At 40.7% G+C, this 22,564-nt stretch overlaps 1 protein-coding gene across 50 annotated transcripts in view; it reads left to right on the forward strand.

The window, feature by feature from the left end:
- Positions 1-22,564, forward strand: part of KCNMA1 (potassium calcium-activated channel subfamily M alpha 1) — a 755,234-nt gene that overhangs the window by 590,051 nt on the left and 142,619 nt on the right. For 30 of the 50 annotated variants that reach the window (XR_003121084.1, XM_025395831.1, XM_025395833.1 and 27 more), the window contains 2 exons: positions 6,504-6,613; positions 18,312-18,380. Coding sequence is in view for 49 of the 50 variants with exons in the window: in XM_025395831.1 (XP_025251616.1) it covers positions 6,504-6,613; positions 18,312-18,380 (179 nt within the window). In the remaining variant the exon portion in view is untranslated. Of the gene's footprint in view, positions 1-6,503; positions 6,614-18,311; positions 18,381-20,787; positions 20,800-22,564 lie in introns of all 50 variants that reach the window. The other 20 variants (XM_025395822.1, XM_025395829.1, XM_025395840.1 and 17 more) reach the window with 1 other exon arrangement.

Here is a 22,564-nt window from a genome sequence, read left to right on the forward strand (position 1 = left end):
CATCCATTTTAGTAACCAGCCCAAACATTCATCAACTAGAGCCCATCAATTTTATTTTCATGTTTAGTATTGTAGGCAAAGACTTGACACATTTTGTGGGGTTTTCTTGGGGGGTGGGGTCAAGATAAATATGTTTTAATGGCATCTGAGATATGCCAGTCAGTTCATATGACTGCATTCTGTTTCAGACAATCTTATTATAAAGGACAGTGACAATGTGTTGTATAATTTATATATATATAAATATTCATTCAAATGTGGCTAATTCTTATTAAGCACTTCTAAGATTTAAAACTGCGGATCCTTTACAAGAAGAATATTCACTGAAAATTCAGATAGACTTTTTAAAAACAGTAAATGTAATAAGTTCTTGTGAATACACTAACCTTCTACTAACCGTTTTGGGCAGTGTTAGTGTGTATATGTTATGACTCATCTCTTCTTATTGCAGCTATTAACATAATGGTCATTGGTTTTTTATAATTTCCTTTTAGTTCTTTACTTTTGATATGCATACTATAATATATATTTGGATTAAAAGAGTATGCCTGTTTTCAATTAAATAAGGACTGGTATATGACAGTCTTTGGAATTATTTGTATGACTTCACGGGTAGAGATGGACTTTTGCAAGATTATTTGGCTGTAATCAACACAGTTATTCAGACTCTTTACTGGGAACAGAAATCATGACGGCTGTAACACCCTCCCAGCCAGGAGAGTTGAATTTTTCACATTCACCAGGCTGTTAGCATTAGAGAAACACAGTTTCACTCTAATCAGAGGAAGCATAAAAAATAAAAGGCATCATTACCAACCCACCATTAGTGACACATGCAGAACCTGGGATCGGGAAGGTGTGACTTCCCACGGAGCCAAGGCTGAGGTTTCCAGTTGGAGGGTATATTTGATGGGGGAGCTGTCTGCCCACGGATTGGTGTGAAACCATTTGCTTGGGAGGTTCAACTAGACTGGTTGAAAAATTAGATAATGAAGAGTAGATAAATAAGACAGTAAGAGGTGTAGGCAAGCTAGTTCATCGGCTCAATCCCCTGTTCTCACTGATGATCCCGTGTGTATTTGATGAATAAGGACCCACAGAGCATCACCTGCTCATCTTTGCTAGGCACTCTTCTAAAACAGCTGGGGTTTGATGTGACAGCCAAAGGATAAATTGCTGCCTCAGGAAATGCTCTGCCTTTGACTGATTGCTGAATGGCTGGCAAATTAATTCTGGCACCTTTCCCTAAGTCATTTTGGTCCCATTCCTTCATTTTTTCTGCTGAGAAGTGTGTCTTCACATTACAGTTAAAAATACATTGACAACACAAATGTGGGGAACAGCATGTACTATTTTAGGAAAGAAGTTGTAGGCTAGGAAGGTTCCATTTTGTGTGACAGAAACCACACTTTTATGCTCTGAGAGGAGGCTTGAACCACCCTTTCAGCTAGAGCCAAAATGGATTATTACTCCTTGCTAGATGTCTGTTAAAGTCATGGGCTACAGAGTTTGGGCTTTTGAGTGCTTGACGGGCTTTGGTTTTGAAATTTGATATTTGCCTCTTAGGTACTTGTACACAGCAAATCCTCCCCATCTGCCCAAATCCTAACCCCTCTATCTTTGTGTTGGATGGTTAAGAGTGTGAACTCTGAATCCTGTTTGTACCACAGATTCACTTTGTGACTGTCAGCAGGTTTCTTAACCTCTCTGTGCCTCAGTTTTATCATCTATAAAAGGGGAATTCATAATGACAATAACCCCCTTCACCTGGTCCAGATTTCTTTATTCACTTTCATTTTCTTAGTATTAAACACAAGGTTTTATTTATTTATTTTAGAGACAGGCTCTCTCTCTGTTGCCCATGCTGGAGTGCAGTGGTACAATCATAGCTCCCTGCAGCCTTGAACTCCTGGGCTCAAGCTATCCTTCTGCCTCAGCCTCCTGAGTAGCTGGGACTACAGGGGTGTGCTACCACACTTGGCAAATTTTTTAATTTTTTGTAGAGACAGGGTCTTGCTGTGTTGCCTAGGCTGGTCTCAAACGTCTAGCCTCAAACTTCCTGCCTCAGCCTTCCAAAGTGCTGGGATTACAGGTGTGGCCAATGATTTAAATTCAATATATTTTGCACTGACTTTTTTTTCTGTCTAAGAATGCACTGTATGAGAAATGTACACTTTTGTTTTTGCTTTTCAAAAATAAGTCGAAGATATCACACTCGAGACTTAGAATAATAACCTCGATAGAAGGTGACAATTTCAGCCCTTGGGTCGGTATAAAAACTGAGGTTCTGTTGCTGAGTTTGCGATGCACTATGATGTCATGACTCTGGGTTGTCACTCCTGACTTGTCTGATATGATCGGCCTATTCCTGTCCTTTCTCTGGCATGACTTAAGGATTAAATGGTCTCAGTATTAATTATAATTACTGATTCTCCTGCTCTTATGTTTTACATAAGGGTTTTAAAAATCTTTTTAATGGTGATAAAATACTCATATAAAATTTGCTCTTAATCATTTTTAAGCATGTAGTTCAGTGGTACATTCACATGGTTGTGTGACCATCACTACCATCCACCTCCGGAACTCTTTTTATCTTGTAAAATGGACACTCTGTCTCAGTTAAACAATGATTCCCCATTCCCTCTCCCTCCAACCCCTGGCAACCACCATCCTACTTTCTGTTTCTATGCATTTGAGGACTCTAGGTACCTCATATAAGTGGAATCATAACATAGTTGCCCTTTTTGTGATTGGGTTATTTCAATTAGCATAATGCCTTCAAGGGTCATCCATGCTGTAGCATGTGACAGAATTTTCTTCTTTTTAAAGACTGAATAATATTCCATTGTAAATTATCAGACTTTGTTTATCTAGTCATCTGGCCATGGACACTTGGGATGCTTCCACCTCTTGGATATTATGACTAATGGTGCTGTGAGTGTACAAATGTCTCTTAGAGATCCTTCTTCCATTTCCTTTGAATATATGCCTAGAAGTGGAATTATGAATCCACTGGTAATTCTATGTTTAATTTTTTGAGGAACCACCTTACTGTTTTCCACAGTGGCTGTGCCACTTTACATTCCCACCAACTACATACAGTGCTTGAGAAGATGACAGTGTAATTCAATTAGCAATTTTAGCCTCTTTTAAAAGTGAAATTCCTTTACCAGAAACCTCAAAAACATATTGACTATCCATATGGAAATAGTGTTAAAGATGTGGAAATCTTAAACAGATGGCGATGACAACGGATTTAAATGCCCCAGCATTTATTCAGTTGATTCGATGCTACTAGGTCTAGTGTGTAGAGGTTATCTGCAGGTCTACACAAGGATGTGGAAGAGGCATTTTGTTTTCTAGAATATTCTGTACTTTTTTCTACTTATTTGACTTTTAGTCCTCAAGCATTTCTGATTAGCCACAAAGGCAAACTTGCAGGATAAATGATATGGAAAAATCTTTAAAAGTCAGATATATGTGGTCAGGTATATCATAATCAGATATATCTGGTGCTTTCTCCAGCAAAGATAAAAATATGGGGAAGTAAATACCAGTTTTGATTTAATCAGAAACTAGAACAGATCCTAAGATGAAAAATATGTGCAATCAGTAATTGCTGAATGAATGACTCAATAGAACAATTTTTGCTAAATTCAAAACAAACATGAATGATATTGTTACCCTACAAAGAATGTGTTCCTTCTTATTTAAAAAGTTTAGTGATTCACCTACAATAAAATTTGATATAAAGAATAGCTTCATTAGGACACAAAGGCATGAAATTCTGACCAAAACTAAAAGAACCTTGTTAAAACCACATTAATTGAGGAATACCACCAATGATCGATAATAAAGGTTTATATTTTCATTATTTTTGATAATCAGTTGTTGTATTTAAATTAGACCATAAACAACACATTATAAAAGAACATATATGAAAAGAATAGGCCGAATTCTTTTACTTCAGGAATACTATTTGCCCATAAGGCTCTAGTATAGGGATTTATAATTAGTGAGACCTCATATAGTATCCCATTCATTAATAAAACAAATATGCTAATACTGTTTCCCAGATATTCTATATTCCAACATTTTTTACTAAGGCAGATTAGGCTTTCTTCAAATTAGTTAGAGTTAGTGACCTTTGCTTATAAGTCAAGCATATCTTTTATTCAAAAAAAATTATTGAGATCCAATGGTTTGGAGAAATTAAAAAGTTCATGCTTAGCTAAACACATTGCAGTTAATTTTTAAAATCATACCATTTAGCAATAGAATTGGTTGAGTGACTTTTTTTTTTAAAGACCCCACGCTGGGGAAGGCCAATTTGTAGATAAACAGCTCATACCTAGCAGCACTGCCTAGCTAATGTCTCACCTGTGGGAGTAGGTTGGAAGCAGCTCAAACACATGAGGTTAACCTACATAATCTAATCACCCAGACTGAGCAAAAAAACAGACAGAAAGCACAGAGTCAGGGGGCCTTCAGTTTATTTCTAAATTTTTTCCGACTTTTGTATGCTGGAGTGTCACCAAGTAGATGGTAGGTGTGTCCTTGCCCACTGTTCCTAGGTCCCCTTCTGATCCACTTGTTGCATTTCTCCCAGTTAACTGACTGGCCACAGGCAAGATGCCTTTGAATACAAGATCAGCACAAGACATTCTAAAGAGCCACTTCCTGTTGGCGGGGTGGCTTCCTCTCATCTTCCTCTTACCCAAGCCCCCACTGGAAGGGAAGCCTGAGAGGTTGCAGCCAAAGACACACAGCTTGCCCTCCTTCCCTCAGGGAGGCCTGTGAGATCCCTAAGCTCCCAAAGTGGCTCAACCTTCTCCTTGTGATTCACCAGTTTCTAAAGACTGACTCCATTGTAAGCCCGCAGTGGTGGTGCACGCCTGTAATCCCTGCATTTTGGGAGGCCGAGGCCAGCAGATCACTTGAGGTCAGGAGTTTGAGATCAGTCTGGCAAACATGGTGAAACCCTGTCTCTACCAAAAATACAAGAATTAGCCGGGCATGGTGGTACACACCTGCAATTCCAGCTACTCAGGAGGCTGAGGCAAAAGAATCTCTTGAACCCAGGGGGCAGAGATTGCAGTGAGCAGAGATCCCACCACTGCACTCCAGCCTAGGTGACAGAGCAAGACCGTCTCAAAAAAAAAGAACATTTACTATACTGTGAAATCCTTCTAGAGATACCTAGCATAAAGAGGGTTGCTGGGAAAACCAACTAAACTTGACTACTTAGAGAAAATGCATATTTTAATGAAATTTGGAGCAAGACCTCTCTGAAACTACATTTTACTTTTGTGATACTCCTTTTGAAATTTGGAGCAAGACCTCTCTGAAACTAACATTTTACCTTTTGTGATATTCCTTGTGAGGTCAGAAAAATCTGTCATTTTGTGCAAAGTGGAAATATGCTGTTTCATTATAATATGTACATGCTCATTATAAAAGCCTTCGACAATACAGGAATCTATAGAGAAGAAAGTATCATTCTACCACTCAGAGGTAACAACTCTTAGTGTTTTGATATAAAGCTTCCTAGATTTTTTTTACAGCTTTATAAACACTCAGATAACTATAGGGCATCTAAAAAATAGGATCAGATTATATACACTATTTTATAATGTGCCTTTTTACAGAATTTATACATGAACAGGTATACATTTTCATTATAATTTTTAATTGCTTCTTAGTATTCCATTGTATGTGTGCCATTTATGGTTATTTCCCATTTTTCATGAATAGAAAGGACGTTCTTGTACGTTTTTTTAACCTGTGTTTTCCTGTGTCTTTGCTATGAATACTTAAAACGGCTTGTTGTGTAAAATACTATATACTTTTACAAATTTTGATAATAATTGCAAAATTGCTCTTCAGAACAGTTGTATCAATTTTCTTGCCCACTAATGTTGTGGGTGAGTGCCCATGTCTCCACACCATTAGAAGTCATACAGATTAAAGACTGGGTACATTGGCTCACACCTGTAATCCCAGGACTTTGAGAGACAGCGGCAGGAGAATCACTTGAGGCTGGGAGTTTGAGACAAGCCTGGGCAATATAGCAAGACCCTGTATCTAAAAAAAAAAAAAAGAAAAAGAAAAAAAATTGCCAGGCGTGGTGATGCACACCTATAGTCCCAGCTACTCCAGAGGCTGAGGCAGGAGGATTGCTTCAGTCCAGGAGTTCAAGGCTGCACTGAGCTATGATCCACTGCACTCCTGCCCAGGCAACAGTAAGACCCTGTATAAAAAAAAAAAAAAGGAAAGAAATCACACAGGTTAAAAAAGAAGTGGTATTTTAGAGGGCACACATTTTATGAATTTAGGGTCACTGAGGGCTTTATATGGGTGCAGAGGCTGTGTTCCTGATTGCCGAAAAGGTCACCATTATCTAACCAGCACATTCATTTGTTTGCCTGAGAGTGTAACTCAGGTTTCCCTTTTACAGCCCACCATCATATTTTAAACTCTCCGCATGTGTTCCTTTCCTTCAGATTGAGGAAGACACGTGGCAGAAATACTACTTGGAAGGAGTCTCAAATGAAATGTACACAGAATATCTCTCCAGTGCCTTCGTGGGTCTGTCCTTCCCTACTGTTTGTGAGTAAGTGACCATTAACTGGATACTCTTTGGCTCTCAGGGATATCGAACGTGCCCCTTGCAAGAAAGCCTCCCACCTCTGCTGGGTACAGCCGGAGCACTTGACAATTGCTAAGGGTATCCTGTGTGCTCGGCCCCATGTGAGGAACAGAAGGGTCGGTCATCACATGGTCCCCGCCTCGGGAATTTCCACTGGCCCCAGTTTTCTTGACAGGCCTGAGAGTCTTGGACTTGGATTCATCATTTATGCTAACTTATGAACTACAGTTAGCCTGCATGCCTCCTGTGATGTAGACACATTTATGAATACAGGCATAACCCCCTGCCTGTCTGATTCTGATAAGGCAAAACAAATCTTGCCAGCCCCTCAATGAAAGGAATTTTAATCTGTCTTCCAATCAAGTCTGATCATAGAGACAACAGAGAAGCTACTGCAATAAAGCCATTCAAAGTGCTTTCACCCTTTGCTGAGGAAACGTGGAACCAAATATACAGAAGGAGGCCTTGAGCCCCCACAGAGGCAACTGCCATGTTATAATAATAACAAGTCTTAGCTTCTCTTTCTACTGGCTCAGCAGGATGGATCAAAGCCACCTGCCATGGCCACTGCAGGTAGAATAGATGGTCACCTATGGGGGATGACCTCAAGAGCTCTAGGTGTCTGCTGTGAGGCATGACAGTGCCTCAGATTCCTCACTTAGAATCCTCATGTCTGTAATCACAGCACTTTTGGAAGCTGGGGTGGGAGGATCACTTGAGGCTAGGAGTTCAAGACTAGCCTGGTGTCTTGAACCAGGTGTGTGGTGGCACACACATAGGGTCCTAGCTACTCTAGAGACTGGGATAGGAGGATTGCTTGAGCCCAGGAGGCTGAGGCTGCAGTGGGCTATGATTGCGCCACTGTACTCCAGCCTGGATAACAGTGAGATTATATCTCTAAAATAATAAAAAAATAATAATCTCAGATGTTGAGTTTAAGATGAACAGGGTCTTTGTGCCCATTGAAAACACAGACTCCCTGAGGTTGGTGAAACATTAAGCCTGATCTCCTGACACCTTAGCAAAGGATTTGACAAGTATTCTTCTCACTGGGGAAAAACAGGGGGATCTGGGAGCTCACTGGGCTGAGGAAGAAAAGCCATTTGCTTGGGCTTCCTGCCTACTTACAAACCAAATCACCTTCCCGAAAGAGAGGTCTGAAGACATCCAGACAAAACCGATTGGGCTTTACCACAAAGGAGAGGACAATCCTGGGTGCCCTTGGCCTCCTCTGTATCCCGGTTTTCTTTCTGTATGCAGGAGGGAGGGAGGCGGAGCACTTGGTGTTTACCTGGAGCCTCCTGTCACTGAACACAGCAGGTGCACTCTGTCAGTCCCTGGGCCCAGACCCTAAGCAATCCAAAATGGTTTGGCTGTTTACTGAAATTTCTCACCCTGTCTCTAAGCGAAAGTTTAAATGCTAAATGGACTGGAAAAATGAATAGGTAATTGATTCGGAAGGAGTTATTTTCTGAAAATGGATGCCCTATTGTGACTCCCATGTGTGCCTTTCTTTGAGAGCTATTTCTCTTCCTGCCACTGAGAGGAGTTAACCATTCAGAGGCATTGGGTCCTGGAACACTGAGGCTGTCCCAGGGGATCTCCCCCTCCTTGGAGCTTGGCCTGCCTAGGATAGAAAGCCCTGGGGGAAAGCAGGCTTTTTAACGGAAGCTAGTTTTATAAAAAGGCAATTGAAGCCTTGTCTTTTTAATGTGGTGGTGGTCTGAGCACAGAGACGAGCTGCCAGCGCCTGCAGGGAGTCTTAGGCTGGTGAGGGCGTCAGCAGGGGCTCCGTCAAGCCCCCTTCCTTGGCTGTGGAGTTTCCCTGGCCTAACTGGTGTTTGTGTCTAACAGGAGTGCTCCCTCCCCAACCCCCAGGCCCTTCTTGCTTTTCCGCCCTTCTCTTACTCTGCTCCTGGTAACTGAGTGGGTTCCTCTCACGGGTAACTTGAAGGGTTAGGACTGCTCCCCCTACAGGCTCTAAATGAGATACTTACAAGGTACGTTTGACTACATTAGTGTTTAATTTCATAAAAACTAATTGCTGATATTTCAAAATAGTGGTATTTCATGTAAAAACTAGATTTCTGGCTTCTTTAGAAAATCTAATGTGACAGTGCAAGACCTACATTTCCTCTGAATGCTAACTGGCTCCAGTTTGATGCAGCAAAGGGGTTAGTGTAGTCATGTAGTCACTCCTCCCTGATACCTTAAACCAGACCAGATTCACACATAAATCCCAGGCCTGGCCCTGTGGATGTGTGAGTTTGCCAACCCTGACCCACTGGGTGGTATGGAACTTCACTGGCCTTCAGCCAGCTCAAGAGCTGGCACTAGTGGCTCTGTGAATATTCCCTTTGATTGATTTTAGTATTTAGAACATGTCCCAAGGAGGAGACAAATTGTTGTCAGATAATTTAGTATTTGCTCAGTAAAGTTTCTGGAATATATATATATCCCACTTCTGGGGGGATATATGTATCCCAAAATATATATATATATATATATATCCCACTTCTGATGTGAGTGAGAATGTGTACAACTTAGTGCTATTATTCGTTTAATACAATGATACAGCAGAGGTAGAAATGATCAATAAAGGAAGGACATTTAATGAGATTTAGGAACATCCCAAAACATTGAAGCTCTCCTCAAGCATTTGATTATCTGGAGGCTTAATTATCTGTGTTTTCTACTTTAAATTAAAGAAAAGCCATAACTCAAAGTTACCAGCAGTTTAATGATAACACTCTTCAATTCAGGTTAATTAAAGCACAGCCGTAATTAGAGTGTAGTGTTGTACATCACTGGGCTGGCACGTAAGTATTTTCATTACAGTAAGAATTGGCTATTCAATTTCAAAATGACATAAAGGATGCCAAAATATATTTTAAGCTGGTTCACGGAGAAGAAAAAGAATTGGGGAATATTCTGAGTATCATAAAGCACAGATAAAATATACAGATTTTCCGAGCAATTTCTGTAATTATACGCTGCACTAAAACAATATACAGCCAATAACATCTTAAAGCATGGAAAGAAATAAATGTGCTTTTTCTCTGGGCTGGCAAAATGCTCCCTTGCAGGGTGGGATTGGGAGAGCTTGGAGTTTTCTCAGAAGCTAGGAGAGTCATTCTATGAAAAGATATGGGAGCAGGATGTAGGGGTGAAATTTGAGGTTGTTTCCCAAGAGAACAGGAAGGGGAACAAAAGAGGCAGTGGAGTCAGAAGGTCCTGCCACCCCGAAAGCTATCTCTGTGAAAATTTCAAGCCAAGAGATTCTCAGTGTAGCCTTCAGTCTGTGGCTGAAGGCCCAAGAGCCCCTGGCAAATCACTGGTATAAGTCCAAGGGTCCAAAAGCTGAAGAACTTGGAGTGTGATGTTCAAGGGCAGGAAGCATCCAGCACAGGAGAAAGATGAAGGCTGGAAGACTCCACAAGTCTAGTCCTTCCACATTCTTCTGCCTGCATTATCCTAGCCATGCTGACAGCTGATTAGATGGTGCCCGTCCAGAATGTGGATGGATCTACCTCTCCCAGTCCACAGACTCCAATGTTAATCTCCTTTGGTAGCACCTTCACAGATATGCCCAGCCAGGAACAATACTTTGCATCCCTCAGTTCAATCAAGTTGACAATATTTAACCATTACAGGTACTTACCCCAATTTCCTTCTCTGAAATAGGAGTGCTATGACTTATCTGTCAGTACTGGTTAATGTCTTTTCTCCCTCTCCCTCCTCTCCTTTTCCCTCTACCATTTATCTTTCTCGTTGAATATAATAGAAACACTTAGAAAGAAAGAAACACATTGCGAGCTATATGTGTATCCAATTTATATTTACTTTTAACCTTTAGGAAATTCTCTTATCAGTGAGTCACCAATTAAACAGATATTTAATGAATTGGGATATGTGCATCATTGTGCCAAGCTTGGTGCCACTTCTAGAGGAAACTGCCTACTAGATTTGATCAAATATGTGCATGAAAAGACTAATAGCAATACTTACAAATGCCAACAAATGCCAAGTAAAATATTCAGTTTGCCTGGGTTGGCTGCCTCCAGAGTTTACGGTCTGGCTAAGGAACATCTGGCTAAGGTACCCATCCTCAGAAGACCTAGGCACCCACTGATAAGTGCTTTGGTAGATGCACACAGCTGGGATAGAGATGCTGAGAGTTATACGGACATCTCCCTGTAGGCTGGGGGGACATGGGGGTGCTTCCTGGAAGAGATGACATTTGAGCTGCGTCTTGTCAGGAGTTTTGATTCAGATGGGGGATAAAGAAGGAAGAGGATATTCTAAGTGGAGGCTGCGCCACATAGTACCATAGGGAGCTCTCTCAACACGTAGGTCTCCGAGATTTTCCAGTTAGAGCAAATTGATTTCCTCTTTAGATGAGAGAAAGAGATGCATCAGATTTATTTTGACTTGTGATTTTTTTTTTTGGAAACTGATAACAGTGTTTTTTATGCACACTTGCAAAAGTGAGGGTGCACTCCCCTACCCTAGGGAGGGCAGAGGGGAGGGGAGGGGCTGGACAAGGAGGAACTGCAGGAAACCACAGGTTCAGCCGTTGGGCTGCCTCAAGAACACTGTGTTCTAGGTTCTGAATTTCATGGTGAGCTTGTTAGTCGGTCATTCATCATTTGCAAAATATAAAAGCTGAATTGTATCTGGTTTTACAGCTCAGAGGGGATTAGGACAAAAGATGTATTTAAAATATGGTGTGTGTCTCTCTCTGTCCCTCTGCAGCTGATGGAGCAGTTAAAATTCAGATTTGATGTGGAGTATTTAATGCCTGGGTAACTTGGCGAACTCCGATCAGATCTTCCCCAGCTGTGCTGAAGGGCAGGAGTTCTGTCCCCAAGCCCACGGGCTAGTATGGAGGCTACTGTGCTGGTTTAAGAGTGCAGGGGGATTCTCTATTCCCTCCTCTACTCCCTGCATTCAGTGTTCCCCTCCCAAATTCAGAAAATCATGCTCTCAACCTATGTTGTTTTGCACAGACAGATCTTTAAAAAGCAGCAGCTTGGGGAAATTTAAAATTTAAGACCGCCCGGAGAAAGCTGGGCCTCTTGCCCAGTGAAAACTGTAGCTAGTTTAACTTGAGTTCTGTGAAATCATTAGTTTTTAGAGAAAGACATCCAAATTTGAACATGGAGCAGAAAGAAACCAGGCAGACCCAATTGTTATATGGTAGATTTCTTTAGCCTGACTGCAAAAATGAGCATTTTAAGTGCATTTATGGAGAGACACAGATCTCGCTCTCTCTCTTTTTTTTTTTTTTTTTTTTTTTTTTTGAGACGGAGTCTCACTCTGTAGCCCAACCTGGAGTGCAGTAGCGTGATCTTGGCTCACTGCAACCTTGTCCTCTGGGGCTCAAGAGATTCTCCTGCCTCAGCCTCCCAAGTAGCCTCTAGTCCCAAGGTACTGGAGGCATGCACCACCACACCTGGTTAATTTTTTTGGAGTTTTAGTAGATACAAGGTTTCACCATGTTGCCCTGGGTAGTCTCAAACTCCTGAGCTCAGGCGTTCCACCCACCTTGGCCTCCCAGAGTGCTGGGATTACAGGCATGAGCCACTGCACCTGGCAGATCTCATTTTTTAAAAAATATTTTCCCCTCACAGAACTGGCTCTATTCATCCACTGGTTTGGGGAGTACTGTAATTAGGGTTGAACATATATGAATAGAGATGTGAATACAGTATTGGTGGTTATTTCTACTACAGAGACCCAAGAGGTGACCTTCTCTGTGCTAGTGAATAAACCGTTGACCCTAAAGTCTATTGAAATCCTCAGTAACAGGCTACTGAGGCAGTAGTGGGTCCAGAATTCTCTACAGAGGGGTCAGGGAGGGAGTCCTGTTGGAAATGGGGTAGATGCTTGGGCTTTGACTCAACATTGGGTTCTCATAGCAAACACACGGTTTTTTCTTTCATTTTATGTTTCTCATTAATAATAATAGCAAAGCTCTCTAAAAATGCAGTTTCTTCACACTTTAGGCAAAAGTTAATTGTCTATATTAAGTAATGTATTTTTAAACTCTAGAGTCTTAGGTGTGCTAGTGGAGATGGTGTGTCTGTGCGAGTGTGTGTGTGTGTGTGTGTGTATGAAAGAGAGAGAGAAAGAGAATAAGAAAGTGGGGGAGAGGGTGGGGATATTCTGAAACCTTCCCACTCCACTCCTATCAAAGCTTCATAGAGAAATAGAGTCTTAACATTTCCATGAACATTTTAAATCACTTCTATTTTCTTGGTGCTGAGTCTTAGAAATCCTGATGTTTCAAAGGTTCTTTACCTAGATATTTTGATTTCTAGGACCTGTCATTTTAAATTAAAGCTCCTGAATATGAATCTTTTCCATTTCAACCCGTTGATCCAGAAGACCTGGTTTCCCAACGTGCAGTGTTTGTATCCGTATCTACTTCAATTGCTTGTGCCAACCTGACATTCCCAGGGGCCCTCTGGATAGCTGAAGAGGGGCTGGTGCTTCAGGTGGGGCTGGGTTCAGGGGGAATGATGACAGTTGCTTCTTTCGTCCTCCCTCATCTGACTTGTGGGGTGAGTCCTCTTCAACAGCCCCAGACCTCCTCTTTGTATGTTCTTCCTGAAGGTGCAAACTCTATGACAGGTTTCCATGTTTAATTCACACCAGCAAGTAATCTTTCCAGTCAAGGGGGCTGATTTAATGGCAAGAACAATTTATTTCCCTCTGGGTAGGCAGAAACAGTTGGACTCTAATTCTTAAGAGCCTTTGTTCAGGAACATCTGGGTTGAAACTACTGTAGTTAACAGATGATGTTGGCAGTAAAAAAAAAAAAAAAAAAAAAAAAAGGCTTTGTATAATGTCGTTGTCAAATTTGGTAGACCTCTACTTAATAATTATCAAGAAAGCAATCTAACTTGTTATTACAACAGTTTTATTGCCGATTGCGGGCTTAAGACCTTTTTGTGACAAGTGGCATTTTTTCTTGAAAAAAGAAGTCATTTCTATTCCCCTGTAATTATTTTTGCAACCAGCAACAGCTTCCTGCGTTGGACATATTGGGGCATTTAATTTTAGAAACCAAGAATTAAATTATTGCTAGCTTATGGCTGATTTTATCCCATTTATCACATAGTGAAGGCTTTCTTGCTTCCTTTTTTCCCCTTACCTCACCTCACCCTGCTTCCTGATTTCACACCAATCCTGTAAATGTTGAAACACTGTAAGTTGAGTAAAGGCAGAATTAGAATAAGGATTAGATGGCTAATGCCCATTCTTCTTTACCAAAAAATGGTGCTGAGTGATGCGAGTAAATGTTTAACCAGAGAACATCAGTTCTGGGTAGACTGAAAGTATATATATTCTTGAAAATGTAAGGGGTACATAAGGGCATAAGAGGGTCTCTAGAAGGTCCCAAGGACAAATTGTTGTATTTTAGAATTGGACTTGCATCTTGGCATTGTGGATGGAAGGCAAAAATTAGATTCCCAGAGCATATCACTACTTTTATTTCCTTCTGTATCCTTCCTTTCCCATCTGTCCACTTCTAACAAATAAGACAAGCTAAGAAGCAGCTTGTTTCATGATTCTGTACTGACTTCCAAGCTTTCTCTGCATAGACTTTCCTAGTTTGCCACTTTATCTTTTCTCCATCACTCCGGCCACTCATGAGGTTTACTCCCCATTCATACATGCATTTATTTATCCAGCCTTTACTGAAGGCTTACACTTTGAACTTTGCAAAATGCCAGTGAGGGAAAGCATGCATCCTGTACAGGAAAAACTCAGTCTAGAGGGAAGAGATAAGTAAACAAGTGATTACCACACCAGCTCCCCTGTTCACTCAGCTTGCTCTGCTCTTCCCCACTGGACACCTCCAATAGAGGCTACATCTCTACAACAGGATGCAGTCCTTAAGCCCAGGATTGTGACATTGGCCAACTCTCTGTGGCAGGATCTAACAAAAAAGTGTGATTTGAACACTCACAGAGGGAGCCATAGCTCTGCTTCCAGTGTAAATCATGGTTTATTATACTTGATTTGTATTCTGCAATATCCAGAGGATACGTATTACAGTAGGGATTAAAAACTTAGCTACCTGTAAGGTTCAGGCAGTTAGCAACAAAGAATGAAGAGTGAGGCCATCTGAGACAATAGAGAGTGGTGGGGACTGTGGCACATTGGAGAACAAACATCCCATCCAGAGGGATAAGTGCTTCACACCCTTTTCACCATGTGGAATGTGGTGCCAATGTAGCCATATCTGATTTTTCAAGGAAAGCTGAAAAGCCAGTTTTTATGTGAATTCACTTGTTGGCATCTATTTACAGTTTTTTAAAAAACACTGTACTTACCAAACAGAATGTGTCTGCCTGTTGGGCTTGTGACTGCCACTACATTTCCTCTCTTCTGATGAGAAGCATCTGTGCAGCACATTGCACCAAAGACTTGATTTCTACTTTTGGCGTTTCACATAAAAGTCAATTGACCTTGACCTAGTTGCTCTTCTCTGTTTGGACCTCAGTTTGTCATCTGCCTAGGAAGGGCAGGATCGGCCAATCTTGAAGGGCTTGAATCTGAAAATATGTGTTGTGGCACGGCTTGCCTATGTTCTCTCTGTTCAAATCATTCTATCCCTCTCCTTTCCTTTGGCCAGTGGGCAACAGCTTGTTTTGGGTCAAAGGACTTCTTAAAAAGGGACTTCTATAAGGCATTGCAGAATCATCTTAGGTATGGATTTGAATGTTTTGACATTATGGATTTAAAACTGGAAGAGGACTCAGATCTGCAGGACCACCCTGTATAAGGTTAAGGAATGAATACAAGGCCAGATAGATTTTAGAACTTTCTTGTAGTAGGAAACTCTTTTCTTTTTATATCCAGTTGGTAAATGGTACTGTAGTAACTAGGAAGACATAATTCACCATTACTATGAACGGTTACTTCCCTTCTTACCAGTGGGATTAGGTTTACAAAAGCAATGAAGATATTTGATCCCATGAACTACCAGAGTCCCAAATTGGACTGGTCATTGCTCATAGGATATTAGCAAATTAACCTTTGCACGATCCATACTAAGTTTAAGATCAGCCTTCTCCCTGATGTTTTGGTATTTAACTACTATTTACATTAGAAAGTGGTTACTTAATTTGGTAATTTGGTTCAATAAACATTGCATAAGCTATATATATATTTTAAAAACAATTTAAGTTCCAGAAGCAACAGTCCCATAAAGGGTGCATGTTAGCAGTGCTCTTTGGGACATAAATTAAGGAAGGCATTTTCCAGCTGTAGTTGGATATGTGTGTTGGTGTTTCAGCAAGCTGCCCAATCAGCACAAAGCCCAGGTCATTGGAATCTTCTGGCAGGAATCAGAAAACCTGCAAATCACAGAAGATCCCAGATATGCCTGTATAGAAGTGGTCCTTTGACATCTGACTGTCTGCTGAAGGCAGTGCTGGGGACCACAACCTCACATGTAGGAATGAGCAATTGATCTCACTCCCTGGAGGGCATGAAGCCTTCAGCAGTACTTTCCTTGAAAGCAACACATCCCCATATCCAGCATATCTGATTATGTCACTTTTCTATTTTAAACCAACTAAAATCCCCCAATTCCACTTATAATAAGCTGCAGACTCCTTGCTCTGGAAAGCAAAGACCTCATGATCTTGTTCCCACCTCATTTCCTGACCTAATCACTGTCACACTTGACTTTGCTCACTCAGCTACAGTCTTACTGGATTTATTGCTGATCCTCAAACACCCAGAGCTCTTCGCTGCCTCAGGGCCTTTATGCTTGCTGTTTCTGCTTCCTAGAAAGCTCTTTCCCCATATCTTCTCATCATGCTGTCGTGCTCCCTGCATCCTCAGAATGGTCCTCCTGAACCATCACAGATGATATACCCCTTGTGAGTTACTCTTTATATTCTTAGGTTATTTTATTTTCAACATAGAACTTGTCATCATCTAGGAATTTATTATTTATTCACTTGTATATTTGCTTATTGTCTGTCTCTCCCAATACAAAATAGGCTTCACTGGAGATCGAGATGTAGTGTATCCTGCCAGGTATCAACTAGACACCTTAGGCAAGTTACATGGACTTTCTGATCCTTGGTTTCATCACGTGTAAAATGGAGCTATCAATAGAAGTCTGAATAATTGGGGTAATAGCTTTCTCTTAGGGATATTGAGGGGATTAAATTGAACCACCAGGAAGCCCTCCCCACATTGTGACCCAGTACCTTATCCCCCTTACAATGCTGGAGCTGAATAAATAAGCATCAACTCATTGTTCAATCTATCAGTTAATCAATGTTCTGTTATTTAAAATGGTAATGCTCATTGTAGAAACTTGTCGTACATCATGTATAATTATTTTGTTTATGTGAGCTTTTATTCTATAAGTATGTAAGTGTATAGTTTCATCTAATTGTATTGTGTCATTTACATGTTCATGTCTTTTTATATATTTGTTCTATTTACATGTTCATGTCTTTTTGTATAATATTATTTGTTGATCTTATATCTTGCAATATTCTGTGAAAAGCCATTTAGAATGCTAATACCATATTGCATTGTACTTTATTGCCTTATTATTGGACATTTAGGTTGTTTTCTATTTTTCTACTCTGTATAAATAATACTTACTCTGAACATCTTTAAGCATAAACATTTTACTGCACCTTTTGTTATTTTCTTAGATTTGAAACCCAGTAAATGGAAACTATTTGTTTGTTTAGCTTCTCTGTATCGGTGTGTCTATTCACTATGCACTGTGGAGAATTCCAAACAAGTTCAGGACTCTTAAGGAAGTTGCTCTGGTTAAGGAGACAAAGTTCAGACACGTGAAACAATAGGGAGCGACCATAGCCAGTATAAAATTAACTAAAGGCTCAGTGATTTGGTTACAGACAAGGTGCTGGGAGAGTTTTGAGAATAGAAAATCACAGGGTAGCAGAAACTGGAGAAGACCTACTACTTGGAAGATTAGAGTTGATGTGGCCTGGGAGGATGGGTTGGGAAGAGAGAAGAAGGGATGGGGAGCGGGGGATGCACAAGGGAAGGGATGGAAACAGGAACAAGCCAGCCTTAAAGCAGTCTGCTCTGCAGTCAAGAGCACCAGGCAGATGAGGTGAGACAGCTTGGATGGAGCCAGGAGTGACGATGCCATCGTCACGTGCTGGGCACCTACACAGAGGCCAAGTATTATTACCATCATTCCAAGCACACAGGGGTCTGTTCAGAACAACAATATGAGCCATTTTTACAAAAGACTGAAATGGAATCCAAATAACAGGTCCAGCTGGTCCAAATCTTTCCCTCCCCCTGTAGTTAACATTTTACTACCCGACCGAGTAACTAATGAATCTGGCCCAGTGTAAATCCCCAGGCACAAATCCCTGCTTGGGCTCTGTGTCTAGACAGCCAGACCTGAGTGCAATTTGCACTTTGAGCATCCAGCACCTTATCACTTGCAAGAAATCAGGTTTAACAAGGAAGATGGGGAGGTGTTGCTTCCACCCCTCCCTTTGGCACAGTGCCGGTGGAATGAGGATCCCCCTCTGAAAATGACTGCATTAGGAGACTGAAAGATCGTAATAGTGTTTGTTATGTGGCTCTGGTCATTCAGAAGCACTGATTGGGAGGCTTCTCCATCTCATTGCAGGCTGTGTTTTGTGAAGCTCAAGCTCCTAATGATAGCCATTGAGTACAAGTCTGCCAACCGAGAGAGCCGGTAAGTTTGCGGTGACCCAGCGGCCGGCTGACACTTTTGGTGGTGAGAGTGCATTCTGAGAACGGTCGGTTTACTTCTGCTTTCTTGTGAATTATTTATCTGCATGGAACCAGGTGTAACACCTCTCTGACCCTAGAGCACATTTCGAGGGTCCCCCGGACACTGCAGCTTCTATGCCAGACCAGCCTGGCATCCAAAGCCCTGCTGGGCATTCAGAGAGTGTTTCTCCAGGGAAGAGGGATGAGTCCTACAAAATATCTCCAGCTGATCATGCCGACCTGGACTTTTCACCTTCTAAGTGTTACACCAGACCTTAAAACCCTTTTTTACTGCTGTGAGCAAAAAAGCAGGTGGACTCTGGTCTCCTTTACAGCAGCCTTGGGGTAGAGCTGTGAGGGGAGACACCAGCTCTCTTGATAGCCAAATTACAAGCAGCCTATTGTGTACCATATGTGCTTCTCCCGGTGCAACCAAAATCCAGGTGGCAGAATATCAGCTTCATGTAAATGAGCCAGGAGAGTGGGGCTCAGAGGCAGGAGCTCTCTTTATTTATTTATTTTATACTTAATTGTGTGCAAATCAGACTGATGAGGGACTGTGTCTGGTTGAAATAGATAACATCCCAGTCAATATATGAGTTCACGCTGGAGGTGGGAAGCATCATGCTAACAAGAAATTTTGCTGATGGAGTACTGTATGCCTTACAGATAAAATAGAGATGATTTTTTTGCTCCCCAATTCTTGTCAATAGTTTTGGAAGAGAGCTCATTGATAAATGCTCAAGCTTTTGTTCTGTGAAATGACACCCATAGTCTATTCCTTATAGTTCATTTTTTTTGATCCTGCAGATGCCCAAATGTAGAGTGCAGATCCCTCCAACAAATACCTTAATACCTGAGCAGAGTACAGGGGAAAACTGATCCCTCCAACAAATACCTTAATACCTGAGCAGAGTACAGGGGAAGACTAGAAGTTTCCTTTTATCATCATTTAAGGAGTTTTCCTTATCTGGGTGAATAACCCAATATAGCCAGACTTTCAAATGTACAGTCTGTGTCTATGACAAGGCAAAACAGAAGAAAAGAAAACACTGGATTGTAAACAGATCAATCCAATGTTTTCTGTTACGTTAACTACCAGATCAGATTGCTCACAAAGTCAATCTGATTAAATGTTAAGCTATTTTGAAAACCCAAATCAACCAAAAGGAAGAAAAAATGGTAGATTTGGTGGCCATATGTAGAACATGGCTGTAGCAGTTAACAAGTATGTAGGTAGATAAATATTTTCTTTTTCATGTTGGCAAAGTGAAGAATATTGTTTGCAAAAACTGAGAGTCCTGGTTATTTGTTGTTCAGCAGATGAGGTGGAATTTTCTGGGATTACTGTTTACCCATGTTTTTGCCAATATTCACTTGTGCCTGTGTAGGGGAACTGTGTGTATCCTGGATTTTTGCAAATGATATTCTCCGTGTTGCCAAGTCAGCAAATCTTGGTGTAACTCGATGTTCTCTATTTACTTTTGTGCATCTTTCAAAAAAAAAGGTCGTGATGTGGGTGACGTTGATGCTGAATAGTGTTTTTACCATTCTGGAATAATCTGACTGCAGAGATTGCACCCTGAACCTTGAGCAGTTGTCTCTCATTCACTGCCTTTTGGTCCCAAGGAGAGAAAAAGAGCGAAAGGCTGTTAATGGTTCATCGTGAACTCAATGTCACTCTTCTAAGAAAACTAACTCAGAGCACTCCCTGAAGACGAAACTTTTCTTGGATAGGCCCTTCAATTGAGTCACAATTCTGAGATGTTTTCAACAAAGCCATATTTATAGATATAATTTTTAGTGTATATATATTTTTTTTTTAATTTTTTTTTTTCAGAAAAGGGCAAAAAGGACTTGTTTGGCTTTGTTTGGGCTTTCTTTGTGCAGTTGCCAGCTTTAATTCTCAAATGTGGCTTGGTCTCAGTGTGGAAGCACATTGGTTCTTGTGGAAAAAGGTGTGTTTGAGGGAATGTGGATCATGCCTCTGAGAAAACACAGGACTTATCAAACACAATATCCATGTTAAAGATAAACATATTTTTTAATCTTCCCTGAGATAATAATTTTAATGTTCTTCTTTATTTAAAATGTCCCACTTCTTTTCCTCTCACATTTTCTAACCGACTGGGTGTGAAAATTCAAAGGACCTGCTTCTCCTTCCCACCTTCTTTAACCTGTGTTTAACTACCTTCTTTGTTGTTGGTTTCACCCCATGATACTGTTTTCATGCTTTGCCGAAAAACCTTGTTTTCACATGCATCCTTCAAGTGATTTGAAACAAAGGTTTTATTCCTTCTTTCCTTTTGGTGTCAGTCAATTTATTATCAAATTGTTTGATTTTAAATTCTTTTCTTGTCGTTTTGCAGAAGCCGAAAGCGGTATGCACTCTTCGTTAACTTTTCTTCCAACCTCCACCCTCTATCTTCACTCCTAACCACAGGACTAACCATTTGCCAAGAATTCAAGAAGAGAGAGATTATATATATGTATATATAATCTCATTCCCTTGTCTAGTGTATATATATTATATATATGTGTGTGTGTATATATATACATATATATACACCCCTCTCCAACTAGACTACATACATTGGAAGTAGCCTATTTCTGTTCCTGTTTGATTTGTTGGTTCTTTTGGATGACGCACTAACTTCTTTGCAGGAAACCTAAAAAAGGAAAGGCACACTCCTGTTTTCAGTCATGGCACCAATAATGGGAACAAATACTATGAAAGTTGAACAGGAGGATGCTTCTCTCCAGCCCTTTGTGTCTGTTTCTGTATTGTCCTGATGTGTCTTGGTGTCCATTGGACTCTGGCGCCATTTTGTCTACATACCACATCCACATTCCCAGTGACCTCCTCCTCCCTGTGTTGAGTTTCTTGTCTGTAGAGCAGAGTTCATGTCCTTTTATCCACAAAGCAGAGACCAAGCCCTTACACTTTGATTTTTCCTTACATTTATTTTGGTGATAACCTTTTGAATATTTTATTTCTCAGGCAGTGCTCAGTATAGACTTAGAACACTGCTATTAAATTGCCAGATTATCACACTTGATTTACAGAGTTAGTACTGTTTATTAAGATAAACTCGTGGCTCTTTTTTTCCTAGTGTGTTTGGGCATATTTCTTAATACGAAGCTTCTCAAATTCACCATGTGATTTCACCCTGTTTTGCTGCTGTTTTACATTGCATGAAGCATGACTAAATCATCATCAAGGGCATTTAAAAAAAAAACTTTTGGGTTAATAGTTCCAGGACAGCTTTTCAATAATGTGTTCTCTAAGACAATATTGTTGAAAACATACTATTGAGATGCCTACTTGTTCATCTTTTCAAGTTACTTTTGTCAGTGATTGTAATCACTATCATGTGTTTGTGTTTGTAATTGTATGTGTGTGTGTGTGTATTTGTCTGTATCTCTTTCCAAAATCTGATTCTTCTGTGATTTTTGGAGTACATGTGTATAGAGGTGGCTTCCTGTCAGTTTGGCATTATTGATATGATCCAACTGCGAGAAGTTACTGCAACACTTTGCATCTTAAAGGTCCACAGTGGTTGCACCTCTGCTGTTGGCTTTTGGCCTTTGAGTCCTTTAATCTTGTGGTGAAGGCATGTTGTGATGTAGGCATGACTTGTCCTAAGTATACCAGAAAATGATTTGGCTTGCTCCCAGAACCAAATATCCAGCATTATCCTTTCTAGATCACCTCTTTCTTCCCCATCCCATATGGCTAATATTTTTTGTATATGCAAAATACATTTGAAAATGCCATTTCTAAAGTTATCGAGATAGATGCAGGCTGAGTAAGTCCTCACCAGTATCTCTGGTGGATCACAGTGGCAGTCATTTGAGTCTCACCAACTGGGAGCAATCTTTATCATGCTGTATGTGTGTGAGTGAACTGGGCTTAAGTATATTGACACATGAAATACACAACTGTGTCTCCAATGGTATCCGAAAGTAAAAGTGCGTGTGTCTAGTTGTGTGGGACTCCAGCAGCACATATTTTAAAGCCCAGAAAAAATGAAAAGTTCCAGAAAGGTGATAAGATTTGAGATGTGGGGTTTCTCCAAACTGTGGCTGCACATGGCCTATAAACTACAAATGCAGTCATACTCCCTGAGAGGGGACACAATTGGT

The sequence above is a fragment of the Theropithecus gelada genome, chromosome 9, assembly GCF_003255815.1.
Source record: "Theropithecus gelada isolate Dixy chromosome 9, Tgel_1.0, whole genome shotgun sequence".
In the NCBI taxonomy this organism is placed as follows: domain Eukaryota; kingdom Metazoa; phylum Chordata; class Mammalia; order Primates; family Cercopithecidae; genus Theropithecus; species Theropithecus gelada.